Genomic DNA, 18,706 nt, shown 5'->3' with positions numbered 1-18,706 from the left:
GGAAATTAAATACCCCATGCTACTTACGTGGTGGATCAGTGGTATAGCGAGTCAGGTTGATTCCTGGCTCCACTAGTCTACATGCTGATTTGTCCCTGGGCAAGACGCTCCTGTGCTGGCAGGGTATGAATGGGTATGAAAGATGTCCATCCATCCGTCCATCTACCACTTTGTCCTCCACATGAGGGGGGTGCTGGTGCCAATCCCAGCTGACAATGAGCCGAAAGGCAGGGTACAACCTGGACAATGCCACATGTGATTGAGACAAACAACTATCCATTCTCACACTCACACCTGCGGCCAATTAGACTGTCCAATTTGCCTAATCCCTTCACCTTTTTGGTCTGTGGGAGGAAACTGGAGATTGAAAAACAAGGAACTGCACATTAATAAAGCTGTTTGAATGTGTGAGTAAGTAAGTAAAAATGGGTGAACCTCAAAATTATAGTCTGCAGCAGCTAAGAGTCAAGTCTCCAAGACTACAAAAACACTATATAAATACGGACAATTTACCATTTACCACACTGAGAGAGCATTTAACTGAGGTCTGCTGAAAACGTATTGCCTATCACAGGAATGCACACAACTATAATGGAAACTGCCAGTGTTGTGAAAAGTCCTGTCCACCTACTGAGGACAGTAAGAACTATGTTCTGCTGGCTGACAGACAGCAGCTAGAAATGAGCCATTCACAACAGTGGGTCAGTGACAAAGAGAGTGTTGATAGGACAGAGGGAAAGAGAGCGAGAGCTCTACAATGGGGCAAAACTGTTAAGTTTGACGTCTTCAATGTTGTAACGAGAAGTGTTTCCAACAAATAAGACTATGGCAGGCTGCCACAGTCAAAGGGAATTAGTGGGAAACACTGTGTAACAAGCATTAACCTTGTGAGGAGACTCCAGAACATTCACTTCTGATGAAATCACAGTAGTTTAGACTGATTTGTGTCACATGAAGGAGGAACTGCTGCCAGCTTTGGTCATGTGGTGGAAGGACAGTGAAAGACAACTGTTTTGGCGCTTTTCCTCTACATAGTTGTAGCCTTGCATGGCACGGCACAACTCTACTGTGGTTTTTTTGCTTTTCCATTAGTGAGTTAGTACTTGATACCTGGTACTTTTTTTAGTACCTGCTCTGCTGAAGTGAGCCTAAAAGTGATGTCTGATCGGTCAGAGAGTGTTGTCACTGGAGTCATGAGCTTGAAGTCCAACACAGGAATAAAACCAAACAATGCTGAGCTGTAGATCAGTTAAAAAGACTTAAAAATCCTATATTAATCTCCAATATTTAACAGAGGAGTCTGGCGTATTTAACGACAGCACTGCCTAAAGCCATGGATTGTGAGCTGCATCACGACCTCTTCCACCGTATTGTAATTCAGTGACTGTGTCAGATGGAGTCATGCAGGTAATACTGAACTAATCTTTTTAATTAACTGATTCTAATGATTCTGTACACCGAAAACACCTGCTTTCACTAGTCACTAGTTTGTGTTTGTGTCGTGTAAAATAAGAGGAAAGAATCACATTGAATGCTTTTCTAAATATGAAGTTTTTGGGGGTTTTATTTACTCTTCTCCCAACAGGATTCTGCAACCATGATAGACAGTGATAGACAGATGCTTCATCCATAACAAAATGTGTTAAAGCTGATGAGTTGTTTGGTATCGCTGCTGTTTTACACTCACTATGGAAAAACTCACCCAGCATGCAGCCTCAACCTCCTTCAGTCAATTTTGTTTAGCAGCCCAGTTTGTTTTCTGAGTCCCGGATAAACAAATGTCCCTTTTCTTTCCACATATGAAACCGGCCAAATGTTCATGTTTCCTCTGTAATACTATTTGCATTGTTCAGAACTACACAGACGCCATTCAATGCTATCTGAGCAATGCAACCAGCCAATTAATGACGTGTCTCATTTAAGATTTTTCATATTTGGATATTTCTCTGTCATTGACAAAGCTGTTTATCTGAAGCATGAAATAAAAACATTTAGGTCTCAACATATGGAAAGGAACAGAAATAAATGAACTGTTGTTTACATTACATTTTCTGCACATTACCGTCGTAGTAGTATAACGAGTCATTAACAAAAATAATAGCCTCATAAAACAAAAGAGCTCTTTTTTTTTAAAACAAAAGCAGCTCATGTCATAGCCATTAGAGCGCCCCCTGTTGGCACTGTGTCCATTTACACACAGATATTGACCAACTACATCAATGCTGCGGTCGATGTACGCCCTCTGTGACTATTACACACCATGTGAAGCCCAATGAAATCAAACAGACATCATCAGTTAATGAATGAATGCATTTTAATCAGTTAAATTCTTAACGGCAATTAACCAACTAATGGTTTATCATTAACCTCCATAGTACATAGCACATGGTATTCTTAGAGTCTTGGAAACAAATGCAGAGATGTATGTTTTCTTTTGAAAGGTTTTATTCATTTCATATAATACTGACACATGTACTCAATAGCGGTTAACAGGCGTTTAAAAACACAGATATTAAAACCATTAGAGCGTCAATGTATTTTTAGCCCCGTTGATTCCATGAACCATTTTTTACACGTTTACATGTTTCAATATACCATAACATCTACTTGGTATTAGTCTAACCTCAACCTGGATTTTTTTTCCCTTTGTTAAAAAAACAGAACAAAAGAAAACAGATGACAAACAAACTGTCTCCTCATTTGAAAAGAAAAAAAAAAAAGAAATGGTGTGTGTTCATAAGGTTCAAGGTAAAATATCAGTATGGAGGTGAAATCAGAGAAAAGAAAAGGTTCAGGTCTGAGAAACAATTTGACAGCAGCAAGTGTGTCACATGTGGCACAGTAAAATGTGTGTATGTCAACCAGACTAATAAATGAGGCAGCCATTCTGGATTTTTTTTGTCACCATGTTTGTCGTACAGGATATTTGTCAAACATCCACATCCCCTTTATTCCCAGTATGCATATGGAACACAACTAAGCCATAGAAGAGAGATGAGGACTACAGAGTATTGTAAAGAAAGTTGTTGTCTTTTTTTTAATCATCTTATCCAGTGTTGTTAAGGTCATAGTTCACTTTGTTGAAGTTTGTAGTAGCAGTAAAGGATTGTGGGTGATGCAGACGTCTGCACTGAAAGACCAAGGACGCTCAATGGTGATGGCCGGCAGTAATATAGTCCTGTCTCTTCAGCCTCCATTTCTTGGATATCCTCAGAAAAATGAAACAGAAGTGGTTCCTCACTGAAGCCGTCGTGTGCATTTCCTTACCACTAACAGGTCCATTGTGCTGTGTCAGTATCTCCACCACCATTCCCCCCCAGTTCTTCTCTTTTGAGAGGGGGAGGACTATCGGGTCACCTGAAACAGTGAGAGAAGTAGGTCACTGAAAATAGTCCACAAAAAGTGAGGATGTAGCCTGAAATGTAAAGGTCACAGAGCAGCACCAGTGTCAACTTTGCTTCTAAATAATGCACTGCGGCGCTGCATGGCCCCGTGTATGGAAGTAATCGGAAGTGATTCTTGCTGGTGGAGCACAGATAGCATGGCTTGCACAGTCTCTGTCTCATCTGGTCAGAGACTAAACAAGACACAGCTTGAATGGTGGAAGTCATCCCACAATGTCTCACCCTCCGCGACTGGCCTGCTGCCATGTAATTTCCTCTGTTTGTCAAGACACTCCAATCGCATTGTCTCTTTATCTCATCGAGCTCCCCTTCCATTTTCTTTATGAAAGCATTCACTTTTGGTTTGTATCAAACTATTATGAGACTTTTTCTACCAGCCAGCAACCAAACAGACTCAAATTGCTGTCTAACTGCCAGTGCTTTGGCATGCAATAGACCAGACTCTACAAGACAGTTTCTCTGTATGCTTTTCTCGTATTGTGTGTCTCACTGATTTCCCCCAAAACATGCCGTCCTGTCTGTATTTCCTCTTGAGGGAGTCGGGTCTTTTGTCCAAACCAGGTGCCAGCTAACACGGTGTGAAGGCCAGGCGTCACCGAGGAAGCTCAGAGGAGTGTTTCCTCTAAGCTGGCAGCTGAGACAGCTCTACTGTATCTAACTCTCAGAGGCTCCAGGCCACCCTTCCTGGGCCTGTTCCCATTGCCTTCAGGCTTCTACTCCTGTGCCTGATCAAAGAGCCTGCAGGCGTTTATTGTCGTGCCAGTTCACTATGCACGCACACTGCTGCTGCTTCACTGTGCCAGCTATGCTTAAAGGTGCAAAGTCGAAGTTCTTTTAGGTGTTCATCAGCTTGCCGGTATGCCTGTAAGTAGTGGTTTTTTGCCAATTAGTTAGTGGATTTGGGTATTTAGATCTCACTTTGTAAAAGCACATAAGCAGTGCTTGAGTGTCTTCTCTATGAGCCCACCGGTGCCCATTTTCTCTTGCTTATTCCACAAGTTTTTACAATATGCCCTAATGGCTACTCTGATGGCCACAAGGCAGATGTCCTCTTCACTCAAACATTACACACATAATCTTTACGAGTCATTTACTCGCACAAGCGAAAACGATGGCAAGTCATTAATTAAATGGTTGGATCCTAGTTGGTGTTTTAAGATTGCTAATCTGCGAGCTACAAAATGGACAGTAAACACGTGTAGCCTTAATGCTGTGCTCACGGGGGCTAACAACAGCTGCAAGCAAGATCCCTGGGCTCCAGGCAAAACAGTGACAGAGGAGCAGTATTTTACTCACGGACAAGATGCACAGTGTTGAGTTTTCACCTAGCTTTGGTCACGTTCCTGTTTGGCCTGACTGGTAAAAGTTTCTTTAGTTTTTGATGTTTTTGTGACATTTTGTTGGAGTCTGTGTTGTGGTGGGAGCCAGTCGTTTGATCATATTAACAGATCTTTACCTACGCAAACTTCAATAACTCACCCACTACTCACTCAGAAGTCAGCCACTGACGCTGATCTGAGGCACACGGGAGCAAATCCAACCCAACTACATGTACATGTCGTATAAGTCAGTCCACAGGCCATTGTAGGCAATAGGGGAAGTTGCGGATTGTCTTGTAATGATCTTTTCATTAATTAAAAAAACGGTTAATGCATGAACGATCTTACATATAAAGATTTTGTATTGTTTGTGGGGGGGTTTTCTATCAAGGGGAAAGTGCTTTTCCGAGTATCTTGCCTTGAGAGGTTTATGGTACTTGCTGACTGCCACATCTGTTTAGTGTTGACGGGAGCTCGCCATACACGATGTAAATTATACATGCGCTACTGACACGTCTTGTCATTTGTTTGTTAATATGAGTATAAAACTGCACGGGCTGCTACGTGCACGAGCGGAACAAGTGCACTCGCACACACACACACACACACACACACACACACGTATACTTGTTTTGCCGTCTATGACAGCTCAGTGGCTTGGCAGCCCAGCCGTGTCTGTCTGCTCATCCATATGATATTATTTGGCATTGATCGAGCCGTCTCCTATCCCTTCCCTCTCTCCTCCCTCTGCACCTCCTCCTCTCCTCCTTTGCTTTGCTCCCAGCCAAGAATAGAGAGGACATCGTGTGCCAAACTCTCTTTGTGTTTTTGCCTGCTCTGTGTACTCACGCATAACAATAAGCCTCACACATCAGCTGACCTGCGTCAGTATTTTTGTTTCAAAGCATTAATCTTGTATCAACACTGCCATCAGCCTCTCCGTTTCACCTTCTGCTTGTTAGTTGTATTCCATCTTATCCATCCCCACCTTCCTGTTTCTTGGTATTTGATGTTCTCCATATATGTGTGTGTGTGTCTCTCTCTCTCTCTCTCTCATCCTCTTTCTCTCTCACCTCATCGTCAATTTCAATTTACGACCGGGTCCTAATGGGACTATAACAGAACGTTCGATGATATCGATCTGGATGCCTGTGCATCTTGACCTCAGTGTACCACATCAGAGGAGAAGAAAAATCATCACTCTTTTCATCATCAGGCAAACACGTCCAAATTTCGCACGCGCACACACACAACGGACACACACAGATCATTGATCAAAGCCCTGAATGCAAGAGACAGCAAATATTTATGCTCTTTCAAGCTATGAGTCGATGATAAAGTGATGACTGGCTTTATCATCTAACATCTAAGTGTTTGCTTTGATGTTGTCCAGGAACTTTTAAAATGCTTGATATCTGAACCAGCAGCTTAATTTTATTATTTAGAAATTATAGAAATCATAAAATTCTAAAAGTCACTTTCTAGTTCTGCTCATTACGACCACTCTGTCATTTCCTGCTTGTCTCACTTGTCTTTTATTTCTCTGTAATTGTAAGTGCAATGACTTGAGGAAGTTTGTTTACACTCATAAGGGGCTTAACCCAATTTGAGCGAGGAGGCGATAAGGAGGAGGTGCTGCTGTTGTGGAAAAAAGAAGGAAGAGTGTAACTGGAGGGGGCGAGATCTATTTTGCTAGGTGAGCAGAGGAAAAAAGTAGGCAAGGAATCAGCCATGATGTGTCTCTGTGTGTTTTCAGAGAAGAGAGAACGTGTGTCCTAAGCTTTTCTTATCCCTCTCTTTTAACCAAGAAAAAGCACTCTCCCTCCTCTAACCACGCCTTCAATTAATTATTTAGCCAGAAAACAAAGGTCTGCACCCAGCCATGAATAATGGAAGGTGAGAAGGCAGAGAGAAGGATGGAGGTTTGAAACAGAAGCGTAGAGTGACAAGAGTTGAGTCTCGCACAAATATTCCCTCCTATGACAGACAGTTCAGAGTGTGCTCAGGTCAAGCCGCTGAAGGAAAACCAACAAGTGCTGATGAGGACTGAGCAAAAAGATATATAACGTACATCCACACACAAACACAAAGACACAGAGATGCAGGAAAACTGAGGGAGTAAAAAAAAAAGGACATGCACAAACTGCACATAGTGTATTACGGAGTAATCGAAGCATAAACACTATCCAAGGACAATTTTCACTGAAGTGTTTCCAGTGTGGTGAGTTGTTTTTGCATCGAGTCAGATGCCATGCCAGTCAAATGCAGGGAAGCAGGGCAAGTGGGAGTGAAGGCAAGGGCGATGTTCTCGCTCTCTCTCCCTCTGTATGTGTGTGTGTGTGCTTTTTGCGCTTGTTCCTGTTCCTGTCTGTGTTTGTTCTTCTGACAATGTTTGATATTAGATCCAAGATGGGGCGGGAATACAAAGTAAAGAGAGGAATTGTGGAGCCGAGGCTATGACAGAGAGGAGAAGATGAGGAGCTAGAAGATGTAACACTGTGGAGGTGGAAGTGGGTTATCCGGCGGTTTCTGATTGTATGCGTGTTTTCACATTTATAAGAGGGTTAGAAGGACTTTGTGCAAGAAAGAGGGAAATAAGAAAAACAAACATAGAAGGGTAATGAGCACACCAACCTTTGTGGTCTTGACTTTGTTGCCTGTGCTGCAGCTCCATCCTGTGAGATCTGGGAGAACCTTGCACTCCTCACCTTCCATACATGGCTGCATCTGACACCACCACTTCTGGGCTACAATGGAGGCTGAAGGAGGAGAGAGAGATAGACAGAGTTAGGCCAGCAGATGTTTACTGAAGACATTTTTTTTTTCAATCCAACTGTAAATTTGTGACTCTTACAGCAATAAAAAAAACAACAACATTATGCTCTCTAAGGAAAATATTACTGTATGCCTGTGTTTCATAGGCAATATAGTTGTGAATTCAGTTAGTGCAGAAAGAATCATTAATTTTTCAGTTCAACAGAAAAAGAAAGAAAGAAGGGAACTACAGAACCGGAGGGACGATTTGCACGAGACAGCTGGGATATGTTGTGATCTTACAGAGTTTAGAGTATGTTTGTGTGAAGCTCATCAGATCAGATAAAAAAAAAATGAATTGCCTTAAGCAAACATCACCGAGAGATTAAATATCATCAAAAGAAAAACAATAAAGAACACCCACCACAGTGAATGAAAAAATATGTGAATATGAAAAATGTTCTCAAGAATATACACAGTATATATATATATATATACATATATATATATATATCTATATCTATATCTATATATATATATATATATATATATATATATTTATACATATGTCTGTGTATGTGTGTGTGTGTGTGTGTGTGTGTGTTAATGCCACCTGGCAATTTAAGAAATCCATTGCTTTGAAATATTGTATCAGTTATTTCCAGAGACTGGGTTATACTCCAAAGATCCGGAGAAAGAAGAAGCAGTAAAAAATAGTCCGAAACATTATGTGTGTGCAAATTTGCTCCTGCCACAATTTATATTGTGAAATGAGCGATCTTATAAAGTGGGTCCCCGTCTAAAAAATCTGGGAAAAACAACGCTATCGATCAGTGGTTCTCAAATATTTTATACCAAGTACCACCTTATATTGAAATATTGAGCCCTCGAAGTAACACCATGATCACTATTTGTTTCATTTTCTACTCACTCTGGTCCACCAAGTACCACCAGAGGCTGCTTGTTTACGTACCACAGTTTGAGAACCATGGCTATAGATAAAATACTTATTACTTTTAAATATCTATTCAGTCAACGTTGTACTTTCTAATTCGTCCTTTGATTTATCCGAAATGTATTTTCTCTGGGTTCTCCAGTTTCCTTCCGCTGTCCACAAACATGCAGAGGTTAATCGAACACTCTAAAATGCCAATAGCTGTGAGCGTGAGAGTGAATGCTTGTTCAGCTCTGTGTGTTGACCCTGTGACCTGTGACCCTCATGTGGAGGATAATGCGGTAGACAATGCTGTAAGTGTGTGTGTGTCTCTCTCATAAATGTTTGATAAAAACCAATGCAAAACCACTGTAAACAACAGCGCTGCAGACACGGCAGTCTGTGATTTCATCAAGTGCCACTGATCATAGCTGCGGGGGGGAGAATAACACAGATTCTTTTATTTTTTTGGACACAGGAACAGGATCCCGGGGGGATTTTCTGGGTGCATGGGTACATTTTGTAAGAACTACTGCAAATCAAAGCTTGTTTATGTGGAAAAAAATCAGTAAACATCTGGGTCCACTGAATCATCCTGTTATTCAATGTCAACAAAGCAGCTCCACAAAGATAAGTCTGTCTGCAAATTATATTTGTTAAAGTTTTTTGTTTGACTGAAATACTAAACAACAGCTGAGCATTTCCTCGTGGAGTATTTTACTTATTCTGCCTCTAAATTAAAAAGCTGTTATACTTTTATGACTGGAGTTATTCGGCCGTGTATCACTGTTCATAGCAGTTCAGCTTTCTGTTTCCTCTATCTTTACACTTTATTTGGGTCAGAATAGGCCAGAGTATGCATTTCATTACTTTATAAAATTGCTTGTGGGCGCAATAAAATTTTATGCCATTCATCATCTTTGTAATTCCCCTGAATTCATCACAAAAACATAATGGACAGAGGCTGCGTTTATAATTCATCAGGCTCCTGAAGTTACCAGCAGGAAACAGTGTTGGACACAAACACAGCGGCAGACGGAGTGCGGATTCAGTTTGTCTGATTTTGTTTCATGCATTTCTAATCAGTGGCTACAAGGACATCTACAGTATGTCGGCTCCAAGCACTCAGAAGTGCTACCACAGGAGTATTGATACCCATGTCTGCCCTGTTATTCATAAGTTTTATATAAATCTTCAGTACACAGGAGAAGTGGTGGAGGGAGCATATCACCCGTGCACACAACCTAGTTATATCGCTGCAGTTATTGCATCTGTTGGAATGCGATGTGATCTCACTTTATGAGTCAGCTGGTAGTTAAACAACTTCTCCTTTTTTATTCATCCTTTATTTACCTAGGTATGTCCCAGTGAGATTACTTTTCTTAGTGACCCAAGACAACATTAAAATTGAACTGGCAGATATGTAAGCATGAGTAAGGGTGTTTTTCTCTCGCTGCAGACAATGAGACAAAATATCAAATTATCCATGATCCATTGCAAAAAATATGGAATGATACATTTTGAGCAATACAATACACTTTACACATACCTGTGTGAAGTAAAGCCAATCTGAAACCAATGAGGACTGGATATTTATACTTCACAGACAACCCCCAGAAAAAGTACATATATTTATCTACACTAACACCAAACACAGGCAGTGAGAGACTAGTTCACTTTAGCTGTGTTTACACCAAGCCGTACAGTGCCAAGAAAAAACGATGCTTGATGTTCTCCACTGTTGCCCTTTGATGACTGTGTTTGCGTTCTCCTACTTCTTTGTAGGAATTATTGGCACCGCGTTGGTGACATCACGTTATTTACTGTTTTGTAGCTGAGGCAGATATGTAAATGACGATGCCATTTACATATCCATATGGAAACACAAGCCATATCTGGGAGAACCGTTCCAAACTGCATTGTATCTAAAACTGCATTGTACGGCTTGGTGGAAATTAGTCTTAAGCTGTGTAAATCATACCTTGCCAATAAAATTAAAGAATAACACAACATTGTTCCACCAGTGCTACCATGATCCCTTTAAAATTAAACACAAATAGCCAAATACATGGCATGTTTAAAAATGCCCTTGTCCCATTCTTTTCCTCTTGTGGCCAGGAAGTGACTATCGGCCAATCAGTGGACTGCAGGTGGCAGGTCACTGTGCTCTGTACCCCAACGGAACGCTGCCAAAACGTGAGATTAGTTATTCACAACTTAGCCAGTCTTCTCTCATAAATTGTGTATCTGCAGTGACTGTGTGGTCTCGTGTCCCTGTGAATAAAGAGTAGGAGGAGTTGGGGTGAGTTGGAAGCAGCAGTGGGTACCAACTCGATCATTAACTCATCCTGTCCCATTGTTGCCTGCTGTACATATTTTTACCCAGCACATGTGGCCTATATACGGTCGTATCGAGGTGAGGGGTATCATCGTACGTTAAGATACTACTAATGATTTACGATGATGCTGCTGCTGCTGCGCATTCTGCCTGAAGCAACACTTCTATAATTATTCACAGGAAATAATGGATTATCGTGAAAACACTGAGCACCATAAAAGGCACTTAAAAACACAAGGTGGGGTTCACACAGTGAGTCAAACATAGACACGGTGACACGTACCATCCACGCAGGAGGGCATGGCCCGTGTGGTGCCGGCAACCTGTCCAGGGAAGCAGGAACATTTGACAGTCTGAGATCTCTCCTCAATCTTGTTCTTGTTGCAGCAGCGATGGGCGGCGATCACCTCACATGTCCCTGCCTTCACATGCACTGTGAAGAAGAGAGACAGGCTTATATAGACCAGGCAAGCTGAATTGTTTTTTACTTTTTTAATACAACTTGGAATGCGATGTCAAACATAAACAACACTAGTTGTCAGATAGGCATGTTGTGACCTCTATATCACCTTCCACCAGATTTTCTGACTTATACAGACAGGTTTTTTTATGTTATTATTCTGCCTATGTATGATCTTCACCAACAGAAATGATATAATATTATTTGTACGCCACATCATTCATTCATTCATTCATTCTACTGCTTTATCCTCCACATGAGGGTCACAGGGCGCTGGTGCCAATCCCAGTTGACATAGGGTGAAAGGCAGGGTACACCCTGGACAGGTCACCCGTCCATCACAGGGCCACATAGAGACAAACAACCATTCACTCACACCTATCTGCATGTTTTTGGACCGTTTGAGGAAAAATATGAAAAAAACCAATGCACACATGGGGAGAACATGCAAACTCCATGCAGAAAGGCCCCTGTTCCAACTAGGTTGCAGACCCGGGTCCTCTTGCTGCAAATGCAACAGATGTATGCAGCATCCTTCATCTGAAAGCAAAGCGTGAAGCATTTATTGCATCAAACTGCTGAACGACAGGGATTTAGAGCAGTGGAATTCACTTCTCTCTTCTCTCAAAACTCTTTTAAGACGCTTCTTTGTGTTTTCAGTCATACGCCAACCTGTTGGCAGTTGTCTCACTTTAATAGCAATGTTGCTGTTGCCTCTGTCTGGCTTGACATAAATCAAATGGCGGTCTGCGTGCAGCGTGGCGCTGTCACCACAGACACAAAAACAAAACATTGCTCTACTGAGAAGCACTGAGAAGGTTGTGTGGAGCTTAATCATCATTGCGTGAACTCAATTGACAATGGTTTGAATATAACTGATGTTTGTTAATATTAAACAGTTTTAATTGAAAGCGTAATAGGGACCTGATTAAAACACAGTGATCTGACTGTACTGTATACAATTACACATGAGAGTTGGTTGCAATAGTAATGGAAGATGGATACGGGAGGCGATTTCACTTCTTCTATAGCTGACAAGTTGTGTGTACTTATATACACACACACACAGGCTTCAAGCAAACAGCCATGTGGTTAATTAACAAGTCCACCCCGAGCACAGACGTCCCTCGAGTGAGCAAAGGGAAAGGGAACAAAGAAATTGCTCTACTTTTGAAGATTTGTGATGTCAACACACGGCCTTTCCACACAAGTCTTTCATCAAATACATGAAAATGTCAAGGACAAACAATAAGCCCTTGTCAGGATCTGTGTGTGTGTGTGTGTATTTGTTACCTCTTTATCACTTTATCTGTCATAAACACCAACCTTCTCAAGACCAGGGGACCAAAACCTGGTCCTAATGAGACAGAACTTAAAGGAATACTTCCCCGATTTGTATTTAGCTTTTATATTACTAGAATAGGAGTAGTATTTTTGAAAAAATGTGCTTCCCAATCTCAGTTTCCTCTGAGTGGAGATATATCTTCACGGAACCTCATTCCCAGAATGTAAACAGTGTCCGCCATCTTTTGCTAACAGTTATGCTAACAGTTACACTAACAGGAACAAGTGTCACTGGTGGGCACGTAACAAAGAAAAGGAGGAATTTTCTCAACTCAGGGGAAAACTGTGGTTGGGAAGCAGAATTTCTCAAAAATACTACACCTATTCTTAGAAGACAAAGCTAAATGCAAATCTGTGAAGTATTCCTTTAACTTTAGGGCTAAGATTTGAAGTGTGGTTAGGTATTCACTGGTTATGTTAATGTAATTTAGAGTGTCCAATTAACCTCTGTGGAAACCAAAGTACCCGTATAGAAAACCTACACAAGCACCGGAAGAACATAAAAACTGAACCCAGGTCTTTTTGCTGCAAGGCAACAGTGCTAGCCACTACTCCGCCGTGTGACCCGACAACGTACGTATAGATTATAATTTTCAATCGTGGATGTGTTCAGATATACCTTACTTTGTGTGCCGTTTATGTCAGTGTACTGTATAACTTTGGTTCGTGAGAGCAATTGTTGTGTTGTGGCTTTTCACACTGTTATTGAAAGTTTTTCCATTTGCATTACAAAAGAGAACGCCCACAATGTAACAAAGGGTGCACACTGCGTGGCAATGAAAACCAAAGCAGCAAACAATAAGTCTGCTCTGACTGAACCAGATTTGAATGTGAGGAGAGCCGAACTGAAAGACCTAGTATGAATATGTTCAAAAGACTAACAGAGATGTGAAAGGTTCTTAAGTTGCTATACTTCAGAAAATGGGAAAGCAATAAGTCACTGACTCAGCCAAAACCCAGTCAATTAATAGCTCAGTGGAAAGTTTCAACATCCTCTGAAGTGATCTGTCTTCATATCACAGCCGTCCATTTCAACACCGACACATTTGGCATGAACATTTGTGGCCACCAGAGAGCTTTGGATGGATGAAAATATTACACTGATTATACCACAACAATAACACACGTCACTGGCTTTAATATTGTATTAAGTTTGTTTGTGTGGTTTTGACTTTGTCAGACCAATAAGTCGAGAAATGACATGCTTTTGAAAGTGGGCACGTTGTTGTGGTTGGTGTGAATTAACCTGTGTCTCTTTTGTCACCAAGACAAACATCTGTAATTTGAGGACATTGTTGAGAATTTTATTTTTAGCTGCAAGAAAAAGAAGAAAAAACAAACATTTTGGACTCTCCTCTGGGACCGGCCTCAGGGTCAATGGGGAACAAATACACTGGAGTGTAATTATTAGCTGGAATGCTGTGAAATGACTTGTGGACATTAATAGTCTCCAGAGAAAACACCTTAGTGACTGCAAAGACCCTTTGATCTTTTCCTTGTTGACACACCCAGTTGATATGATGCCTCACAGCTACGTGACCTTTACTTAGGTGTGTGTGTGTGTGTGTGTGCCACATGATCACACTGCTATAGAAAACAAATTAAATGTGAGTTTGCCTCAATTTTCTTCCTATTTTCCATCATCACGAGAAGATAAACTTTTTTTTTCCTTCTTTCTGATGATGAGCAGTCGCACATTTCCTCCACATTATTAGTATCATTGTTATTATTGTGGGATTTGTATAATTTGATTAAGAGTCCTTGGGGGGAATAAATCTGTGAAATAGAATATTATCTATTTCCTTCTACCTTCCGTTCTTGTGAACATCAAATTTGAATATTTTTGTGTTTCATCACTTATTGATTATTTTGTGACCATTATCATATTCAAGGTCTTTCTGTACACGGAAACGTATTTTACATTCTATAAACGTTTTATGGGACATTTGCTGAGAAGAAAGTATTGAGTATTGTTCGTGAATTTCATCCAGCACGTTCATATTTAGGTATTTTGAGTTTTTACTCTAAGGTGTTTTCGATAGATAAAGATAGTATCTATCTAGATCTAGTATCTCTAGTATATCTGCAGTGCTTAACCAATTTATTAGAACATCTGTCATAAAAACGAGAAAACAGAAATCTTTCAAAAACATAAAACTATATGTTATTGTTATCGAAATTAATCAAGCATAACATTAATCCACTAAAACTAATATTTATGTTAATCTTAATCAAGAAATAATAATGTGGCAATAGGTCTAATACTAACAAAGATCACGGTGAATTATTTCTGTCAAAAAAAAAAACATTTGCCAAACTAAACTTCTGCAGTGGGTCAAAATTCATGTTATGGCCTTTGGAGCTTTACCTTTATTTATTCACAACAACAGGCTGTCTCTTGCCTGCTCCAGCGTAATTGACTTGCTTTCTTTAAATATTGGTTGTTGTGGCAACATGTTTGGCAGACACTCGGCTCAGGAAAATCAACAGACAGAGTGGAAAATACCAACCCCCACTGACACACACACACACACCCCCTGGCCCATATTTAGGCTCAGCACCTGCAGTCGTAATTGACTCAGCATTAGTAACAGCAGCAGTGCAGTAAGCTGAGCAGGAGCAGACGGGTAATGAGGAGGCAGGGGTGAGATTTGTACTGGAGGAATGTAAGAGTTCATTAAGGCTTGATTACACATATTAATGTTGATAGGTGGCAGTACATTTTCTCAGAATGCACCACATGGTAAGATAAATATGAGCTGGATCCATGCGACACTACGGCTGACTGATCATTTCGGTGTTGCTTCATATTGTGGATAAAGTATCGACAGCAGGCCGCCTTGCTTCATTTTATGCGCACACTAATTTGCAGCGGGATTGTTGCCTATTAAAGCTTGTTCCTTGAAAAGTTAATTTGACAACTTTAAAAGCACTGCTGCTGCTGCAGCTGCCAGACAGTAAGTGTTGGTCGTAATGTTTCAAAATCAGCTGCTCAGACAGCAGAATTTATGTGAAACTGAGGCCCCATAGAACAAAATTGTCTGCTTATCATAGTTGGTGGTATTCATTTATTTTTTATTTTTTGTTATTATTAGAAAATTCAGACCATGGCAGTCATTGTGCCTGATGTTTGGCTGTGGTTCAGACTTATTATCTGATTGATCTGATTTATTGATCTTGAATCATGTTAATTATCTTAATTATCTTAAATAAGATAAGAACTACATGGCTACACTCACTCTCTTTGGTTTCGCAGTATGAAATCCTCATGTAGATGGCCTCCCGCTCAATATTAACTTCAATATGCTCTTCAAAACAATTGTGTTTGAAGTGGGTAGAGAGTGGATATTGCACATTATTTTGAGAGCATTCTGGAGAGTCTTTCTTTCAGTGACAGAATGTGGGGCGTGATGGAAACAGCTGTAATTCACCAGAGGTCCATCACTTTGTGTTTTTCTACGGCCTTTGCTTATCTTTAGAAATCAGGGCAGCAGATATGATATGATTTCTCTTTTTTTTTTTTTTGCCCAATATGTCGACCAATTTCCTTTTTTCTGTCCTCCATCTGATAAATGTGCAGCTTTTATGATAAAAACAAAATATATTTGTCTGTCTACAGTGTAAATGTTGTGTACCCACTGCAGTGCAGTTATATATTGTAAGTAAAACGTGTTCAACTAAATATTAAGCACATTAAATAAAAAAGGCAATGCAGTCTGTGAGTTTTAGTCACTTCATCAAGTATAATATGTAGTAACTGTCCAATTAATTAAGTAAGAATCTGCCAATGCAAATATCGGCCCAACCAATTAAGCATGGTAATCTATGCTTCACAGCTAACCTGCTCTTAAGCAGGGTCAGTTGTTTCAATCCGTTGATATCTGGAAATACAGAGCCACATTATGTAGCATGGACAAGAGGGATAACAGAACATCATTTTATAAAACAGGGTTTTACAATCTGAATAATACAAATGAAATACTGAGGACATAGAGTATCTCACGATCCCTGCACATTATGATCTTACATTTATATTTATAGACTCCTGCAAAGTTAATTCACACTTAAACTGCGTCTTCAAATGCTGTTGACAGCAGCCGTATACCGTCAGACATTTCCTTACTACACGACATATAATGCAGCGTTACATAATGTCTCAAACTTACTGCACATAAATGATAAATCACAGTGTAATTAATATAGTGGAGTTTACACGCTATGATGCCTCTCAGTGCCTGGGAGGAAAGTACACTTTCCACATACATCTGTGCATGTGTACAATTCATTTGTTTTGTATTTGTTTTTATTCAACTAGGAAGTCCCTTGAGATAGAAAGCTCTTTTTTACGAGGCAGAAATAATACAAATACAACACGGAATAAACTGAATAAACTGTTTCACTAGGGTCCTTCACACATCTGTACAGGAGGTGTGAAGGGGTATACAGTGCTTATTACATTTATTAGACCCTCAGCAAAAGCCACACCTGCCCTAAATGAACAGCACTGGTAATTATCAAAATCATTTTTCATGTTTCTGTAATGGTTACTACACCAGCATGCAGAAGCTCTTGAGCCGACATTATATTTGTTATGCTAAAATATAATTGTTATTGTAATCCATGAATTCATATATATCTAGATATATAAAGTCTAATACACACTCCATATGAGAGAGAGTGAGATAAGCTGTGTGGTGCTGATATGTTAATTATGGTGAATCAAGCAGGAGGCTACCGTCTTCAGGATTTCAGGAGCAGGATTTAATGACTAAGAAAATAATAAATACTATGGTAAATTAAGCATTTGTAACACACAAAACACAGAGATTTTCTCTCTCTGTGCATAAGTGTGTACACTGCTACAACAACAAACAACACAGAAATGTTACAACCTCCAGACATACAGTATAAACCCTTGCGATGGACTTCCTCACGGCGTATGTTTGGGTGTGTGTGAAGATTAATAAAACTAGGCTACACTTAAGAAAGTCTTTTGTTCTGTGAGACCGCACCTCCCTCCATTTAATCACTGCTGCGTACCTCGTGCTCTCTTTTTCATGCTTCATCCGTCCATTTCTCCCTTGTGTTTGTCCCCCTCCTCATCTCCTCCCTCCAGTTCACAGCGTCCCACCACTGTTTCATAAATGACCCCTCCTTTCTCAATCAGTCTTGGCCTCTGCAGCGCCTCATTTTTCTCGTGCCCACTCGTTCTCTTAGCTCTGCACAGCAAACTCAGCAGGGTGGCGGACCATTATCCTCAATCACAGGCTCTAAAGCGGAACATTTTTACACCATCTATTGTGTTCTCCTCTCACACCTATTCTCTCGCTCTCTAAGACCTCCAACCCGTCTCCCTTCATGGTATGAGGACTTGTTCCCACCACCTCTCTTAACACAGCAGTGGCTCTTAACCCCATTTAGTGAGGATGATGTTCTACTTACTGACAAACAAATGGACATGGGAGCATGTGTGTGTGTGTGTGTGTAGTGTGTGTGCTTGTTGCTTCAAACTGAACACACATACATTACCAATGCGCTGCACATGAAACACTGAGATACCTTTTTGGTCCCAGCAGGGAGCTTCTTTCAAATGTCAATCCAACCATTGGGGATGCTCTCTCTCTCCCTCTCTCCTTCTCCCTCCCTCTCTCTCCCTCTCTCCCTCTCGGATACACACACAATTATAGCACATACATTAATCAGGACTTGCAGCAATGTAACGGAGCCACTATAAACCAGTTCTAATCTGTCACAGGCTGGACACTCTTTTGAGGACACTGTGGAAAGGAGGACTGTAAGGCCGATACAAAAAGGGGACACTGCTATTTAATCAGAACATTCTGCGTAGCAAGTGGCAGACAAAATGGACTGGACACTGACTGAATACAGAGATGGACACCACACACTGGACAGACAGCAGAGCTCCTACTCCAACAGGCTGTTCGAACGAGCAGATATAGGAAGTCTATCCTGCCCACATGCCATATCTGTCTACAGTAGCCATGTAAACGCCTGATGTGTTTTTTGTCTCTTGTGGTGTACAAGAGACAAAAAACATATTATGCGTTTATTGTATGTACTTTATAGCTCACCGTTTTACAGTTCACAGCTTACCACATATTTATTATTCATTACACTCCTCGTCTTTACGTT

General features: G+C 40.6%; 1 protein-coding gene across 1 annotated transcript; it reads right to left on the bottom strand.

The window, feature by feature from the left end:
* Positions 1-2,695: 2,695 nt before the first annotated feature.
* LOC122776827 (chemokine-like protein TAFA-2) lies at positions 2,696-17,612 on the bottom strand. Its single transcript, XM_044037569.1, has 4 exons — positions 17,594-17,612; positions 11,033-11,182; positions 7,358-7,482; positions 2,696-3,357 (listed from the first exon to the last, which is right to left on the bottom strand). Exons 1-4 carry the CDS (start codon positions 17,610-17,612, stop codon positions 3,346-3,348), a joined length of 306 nt encoding a protein of 101 aa, XP_043893504.1. The 3' UTR covers positions 2,696-3,345.
* Between the last annotated feature and the right edge of the window lie 1,094 nt (positions 17,613-18,706).

Source organism: Solea senegalensis, linkage group LG11 (genome assembly GCF_019176455.1).
Source record: "Solea senegalensis isolate Sse05_10M linkage group LG11, IFAPA_SoseM_1, whole genome shotgun sequence".
Taxonomy (NCBI): domain Eukaryota; kingdom Metazoa; phylum Chordata; class Actinopteri; order Pleuronectiformes; family Soleidae; genus Solea; species Solea senegalensis.
The sequence above is the reverse complement of the archived record's forward strand: the minus strand, read 5'-3'. Positions and strand labels throughout refer to the sequence as shown.